General features: G+C 57.1%; 1 protein-coding gene across 1 annotated transcript; it reads right to left on the bottom strand.

Moving 5' to 3' along the window:
• Positions 1–461: 461 nt before the first annotated feature.
• On the bottom strand, positions 462–2,624 carry LOC117728888. Its single transcript, XM_034529811.1, has 2 exons — positions 2,582–2,624; positions 462–1,756 (listed from the first exon to the last, which is right to left on the bottom strand). Exons 1-2 carry the CDS (start codon positions 2,622–2,624, stop codon positions 462–464), a joined length of 1,338 nt encoding a protein of 445 aa, XP_034385702.1.
• Between the last annotated feature and the right edge of the window lie 3,705 nt (positions 2,625–6,329).

Genomic DNA, 6,329 nt, shown 5'->3' with positions numbered 1-6,329 from the left:
AGTGAAAGCAAACGAATCTGTCCACGTACCATTGAACGTTCTGTTTTCTTCAGACACCTTTCTCTTCTTAGAATTCTCCACAGTTGTCCTACCCGGGATTCGAAAAGTTCAAGAAATCGCGCGCTGGCGGGTGTCGCACATTGGCGGTTGTGACGCATAGTAACAGCGTAACAGCGACATAACATTTTTTAACACGTTTTATTTAGATGTTACAAGATCACCTTAATCTTCAAATTTAGAATTACATTTTAAAAACGAACAAACTAAAATAAAATACATTTTAATTAAATACTCATTAATTATTTTGACCCCTAAATGTTGCCGACCCCTGGGCTAGGGTTACCATCTGTACACACACACACACACACACACACACACACACACACGAAACCTTCAGGGAGAGGGACAGAGGAGGATCCTCTCTCCCAGGCACACGCCGCCACACACACCACTCACGCCACTCACGGCAGATTGGCGGGGGCGCTAAACCTCGCCGGATCATCGCGCGCGCACGTCGGGCAGAACGGCAGCGCCAGCGAGCAGCCCTTGCAGATGTACTTGTTACACCCGTTGCACACGGTGTACGTTTTAGAGTCCTTCTTCGAGGGGCAGATCTGACACCTCTTTCGATTACTCGCCGCCCCGCGTGGCACAACCTCCGTCTCGGCGGCGGCGACCCCGTCCGGATCCTCGGGCCCGTCGCGATGGGCTCTGGCCCTCCGCGCCGCTTTCACGAAGGCGGCGGACGCTTCCGTGCGAGGCAGACGCTCCCGTCTCTCCACGAACGGAGCCACGAGGGCTTTTCCCAGCCGCTCGAGAAACACCCTCCTCTTGTTCCGCTTGCCGGGCATCCAGTCGGGGTTGACCTCTCGCCATATCACAAAGGCGTTGTAGGCGGACACGTCCAGGATGTTGTGGAAGACGACGAGGCGCCAGCGAGCCGTCATCCTTCGGCAGCTGTACGTCCCGGTCACCTTGTCGAGGTTGTCCACGCCGCCTTTGTTGCGATTGTAGTCCAGGACGATGACGGGCTTGGCGTCGGCGCGATCGCTGACGTCGCCGGCCGCGTGCCGCGTGCTCAGGAGCAACACGTTCTTGCTCTTCTTGGCGAGGTAGGAGACGAGCGTGACGTTGGGCGTGAAGGCAAACTTTGACGAGAAGACGTCTCTCCGCTTGGACGAGAGCAGCGCGGGGGGGATCTCTCGCCTGTTCTTTCGAACCGTGCCCACCACGGTGTTGTCCCTGAGCAGGAGCAGCCTCGCGAGTTCGTAGGAGGTGAAGAAATTGTCGCACGTGACGTTGCGCCCCCTCACCGTCACTTCGGGCCCCGGGTCGTAAAGGAGCGGCAGCCGCTCGGCCCACGCATCCCACACCTCTCTCACGGCGGCCAGTTTGTCGGTCGCGCGTCTCTCGGCCCTGGTCTCGCGGTCGTCGAAGCGCAGCAGTCTGGAGTACGCGTGAAAGCGTTTGAGCGGCATCGTGGCGGGGAAAATCACCCTGCCGCTCTCGGCGTCCCAAAGGCTAGCAGCGGCCTCGCCCCGGGACCTGTACACTCCCGCTAAGATCAGCAGCCTGACGTAGGCCCGCAGGTCGGTCGCGTCCATCCTTTTCCAGTCGTCGCCGTATTTTCGAGAGCCCTCCAGATTGGTCATCTCCAGGACGATCGTTTCGACGGCCGGCGAGACCAACATGCGGAACGTCGAGGCTATGTCGCGGGCGCGGGACCTGGCGTAGGCCGTGGGCCCTCTCTCTCCTCCTGCTCCTCCCGGGGAGGTCGCTGCGGCTGCGGCTGCGGCTGCGGCTGCGGCGGCGGCGGCGGCGGCTGCGGCGGCGGCTGCGGCGGTAGTCGTCGTCCCCCGAGAGTTTCGCACCGAGCGTCCCTCTCGGTCGTAAGCCTCCGACGACCACGATATTTCTCCGTCTTTCGACAGCAAGGTCCGTCTTTCGCCTCGAGGGGCGTCATCGGCCGCCGCTTCTTCTTCTTCTTCTTCTGAAGACGATCTATCGCGCACTTCCTCCCCGTCGTCTACTTCTTCTACTTCTTCTTCTTCTTCTTCTTCTTCTGAAGACGATCTATCGCGCACTTCCTCCCCGTCACCTACTTCTTCTACTTCTTCTTTTTCTTCTTCTTCTCCTTCTTCTTCTTCTTCTCCTTCTTCTTTTTCTTCTTCTTCTTCTTCTTCTTCTTCTCCTCCTTCTCCTTCTTCTCCTCCTCCTCCTCCTCCTCCTCCTCCTCTTCCTCCTCCTGAATGTGACGCATCGAGCACTGGGTCGACCAGCATTTTGACAACCTGAATTCTGGCGAAACGGCGAGCGGTCATGGTGTCTTTGGCAGAGCGTTGGAGAGGACCACTGCGTTCTCGTTCTCGTTCTTCGTCATCTTCATGTTCTTGGTGTTCTTGGTGTTCTTTTTCTCCTCCTCCTCCCGAAGGCGACGCTGTCGGGTTCACAACCTGACTTCTGTTGAAGTGACGCGCTCTCAAGATGTCTTTGGCAGAGTGACGGGAAGGACTGCCGGGACTGTGACCTCGACCTCGACCTTGACCTTGACCTCGACCTCAACCTCAACCTCAACCTCAACCTTCTAATGACGGCGATGCATCGCTCGCCGTGTCCACCAGCATTTTGACAAACTGACTTAAAAAATAAAATAAAACCAAATAATACAACTCTGTGTCCCGTGTCCACTGTCGATGGGGAGGGCGGAGTTAGGGGAGACGACTGGGGAAACGTAGTCTATCGACGTGGGTCAGTTTGACCCCGGGGGACAACGGGAGGGATGTGTTGTATGTGCGTGTGTATGCGTATAAACAGATACACGGGTCAGTTTGTTCAGTTAAGAACATGTTAAGAAGTTAGATAAGAACTCTTGATGATCAAAATAATGACAACATGAACACTTTACTTACAAAGGAAAATATAAAACATTTATGAACACGCAGACAAATATTATGTAAAATATTACTGTAAGGTTTCTCACGAGACACGAGAATCTACATAGAGTTCAAAGGTCATAATAATATATTGTGTTTGGCGAAAAAAAAGAGAAGAAAAAAGATATAAACTCCTCCTATGAATCGCCACCTTAATGTGGTGGAGGAGATTGAGTGGCTCAGTGATCCTGGGAGCTATGTTGTCCGGGGCATCGTCTCCCAAGGCAAACAGGTCTCGGGGGAGAGCCCAGACTAAGAGCGGTTCAATAAACCCTGATGATAAGCAGCCCACGGACTGAAGCTACCTTGCCCGGACAAGGGAAACCGGGGCACCCTCCCGGAGCCAGACCCAGGAGGGGAGCTCGTCGGCGAGCGTCTGGTGGCCGGGCTTTCGCCCATGGGGCCCGGTCGGGCTCAGCCCGAAAAAACATCATGGAGCAGCTGTCACCCTGTGGACCCACCACCCGCAGGGAGAATTATCGGGGTCGGGTGCTATGTAGACCGGGCGGCGGGCCAGGCGGGAGACCTGGGCGGGCCGATCGCCGGCGGCATAGACTAGCTCTAGGGACGTGGAACGTCACCTCACTAGCGGGGAAAGAGCCGGAGCTGGTGCAGGAGGTGGAGCGGTACCAGCTAGATATATTTGGGCTCACCTCCACGCACAGCATGGGCTCTGGAACCAAGCTCCTGGAGAAGGGTTGGACTTTGTCCTTTTCTGGAGTTGCCCAGGGTGAGAGGCGCCGGGCGGGAGTGGGGATACTCACGAGCCCCCGGCTGAGCGCCGCTGTGTTGGAGTTTTCCCCGGGGAACGAGAGGGTCGCCTCCCTGCGCCTACGGGTTGCGGGGAGTAAGGCTCTGACTGTTGTTTGTGCTTACGCACCGAACAGCATTTCGGAGTATCCGGCCTGCTTGGAGTCGGTGGGAGGGGTCCTGGAAAGGGCGCCGCCTGCCGACTCCATAGTTCTCCTGGGAGACTTCAACGCTCACGTGGGCAATGACAAAGAAACCTGGCGGGGCGTGATTGGGAGGAACGGCTTGCCCGATCTGAACCCGAATGGTGTTTTGTTGGACTTCTGTGCTAGTCACAGTTTGTCCATAACGAACACCATGTTCGAACATAAGGTGGCTCATAAGTGTACCTGGTACCAGAACACCTTAGGCCGGAGATCAATGATCGACTTTGTAATCGTATCATCTGATCTGCGGCCGTATGTCTTGGACACTCGGGTGAAGAGAGGAGCAGAGCTGTCAACTGATCACCACCTGGTGGTGAGTTGGATCAGATGGGGGATTCGGCTAGAAAGACCTGGCAAGCCCTAACGTGTAGTGAGGGTGAACTGGGAACGTCTGGCAGAGGATCCTGTCCGGGAGGTCTTCAACTCCCACCTCCGGAAGAACTTCTCACAAATCCCGAGGGAGGCTGGGGACATGGAATCCGAGTGGACCTTGTTCAAAGCCTCTATTGTGGACGCGGCTGCTCGGGGCTGTGGCCGGAAGGTCATCGGTGCCTGTCGTGGCGGCAACCCGAGAACCCGGTGGTGGACACCGGGGGTGAGGGAAGCCGTCAAACTGAAGGAGGCCTCTCGGGCCTGGCTGGCCCAGGGGTCTCCTGAAGCAGCTGACGGGTACCGGCGGGCCAGAAGGGCTGCAGCGGCGATGGTCGCGGAGGCTAAAACTCGGGCATGGGAGGAGTTTGGGGAGGCCATGGAGAAGGACTTTCGGTTGGCCTCAAGGAAGTTCTGGCAAACCATCCGACGGCTCAGGAAGGGAAAGCAGGGTCTACCCAAGGCTGTTCTCAGCAGGAGGGGGGAACTGCTGACCCGGACTGGGGACATCGTCGAGCGGTGGAAAGAGCACTTTGAGGAACTCCTAAACCCGGCCAACATGTTCCCCGGAGAGGGGGCAGCGCCGGAAGACTTTGGGGTGGATTCACCCATATCCCTGGCAGAGGTCGCTAAGGTAGTCAAAAAGCTCCTTGGTGGCAAGGCACCAGGGGTGGATGAGATCCGCCCTGAGATGCTGAAAGCGCTGGACATTGTTGGGCTGTCTTGGTTGACACGCCTTTTCAGTGTCGCATGGGGGTCGGGAACAGTGCCCATGGACTGGCAGACCGGGGTGGTGGTTCCCATCTTCAAGAAGGGGGACCGGAGAATGTGCTCGAACTATCGTGGTATCACACTGCTCAGCCTCCCGGGAAAAGCTTATGCCAGGGTGCTGGAGAGGAGGCTCCGACCGCTTGTCGAACCTCAGATTCAAGACGAACAGTGCGGATTCCGTCCCGGTCGTGGAACAGTGGACCAGCTCTTTACCCTCGCAAGATTACTGGAGGGGTCCTGGGAGTTTGCCCAACCAGTTTACATGTGCTTTGTAGACCTGGAGAAGGCTTTCGACCGGGTCCCTCGGGGGTTTTTGTGGGGGGTGCTGCGGGAGTATGGGGTGCCGGACCCGTTGGCACGGGCCATCCGGTCTCTGTACACCTGCAGTAGGAGCTGTGTTCGTCTCCTCGGTAGTAAGTCAGACACGTTCCCGGTGGGTGTTGGCCTCCGCCAGGGCTGCCCTTTATCACCGGTCCTGTTCGTGACCTTCACGGACAGGATATCTAGGTGCAGCCAGGGGGCGGAGAGGATCCGGTTCGGGAGTCTCGGGATCGCCTCTCTGCTGTTTGCGGATGATGTGGTCCTGTTTGCCTCCTCGGACCGTGACCTCCAGCATTCACTGAGGCGTTTTGCAGCCGAGTGCGAAGCGGCAGGGATGAGAGTTAGCACCTCCAAATCTGAGGTCATGGTGCTCTGCCGGAAACCGGCGGATTGCTCCCTCCAGGTGGGGGCAAACTGCCTACCCCAAGCGAAGAAGTTCAAGTATCTCGGGGTCTTGTTCACGAGTGAGGGTAAGGTGGAGCGGGAGATCGACAGGCGGATCGGTGCGGCTGCAGCAGTAAAACAGGCGCTGTACCGGTCCGTCTTGGTGAAGATGGAGCTGAGCCGGAAGGCAAAACTCTCCATTTACTGGTCGGTCTACGTTCCAACCCTCACCTATGGTCACGAACTCTGGGTCGTGACCGAAAGAACGAGATCTCGGATACAAGCGGCCAAAATGAGCTTCCTCCGTAGGGTGGCCGGGCTCAGCCTTAGAGATAGGGTAAGGAGCTCGGACATCAGGGGGGAGCTTGGAGTCGAGTCGCTGCTCCTTTGTGTCCAAAGGAGTCAGCTGAGGTGGTTCGGGCATCTAGTCAGGATGCCTCCAGAATGAGCTGGAAAGTGTTGCGGGTAAGAGGGAAGCCTGGGTCGGCCTGCTGAACCTGCTGCCACCGCGACCCGACCCCGGATAAGCGGGTGATAATGGATGGGATGGATGTTTGGCGAAAAAAAAAGAGAAGAAAAAAGATATAAAGGTATA

This window comes from Cyclopterus lumpus, chromosome 3, assembly GCF_009769545.1.
Source record: "Cyclopterus lumpus isolate fCycLum1 chromosome 3, fCycLum1.pri, whole genome shotgun sequence".
NCBI lineage: Eukaryota > Metazoa > Chordata > Actinopteri > Perciformes > Cyclopteridae > Cyclopterus > Cyclopterus lumpus.
Note: the sequence above shows the minus strand (reverse complement) of the source record. Positions and strands in the feature narration are given on the sequence as shown.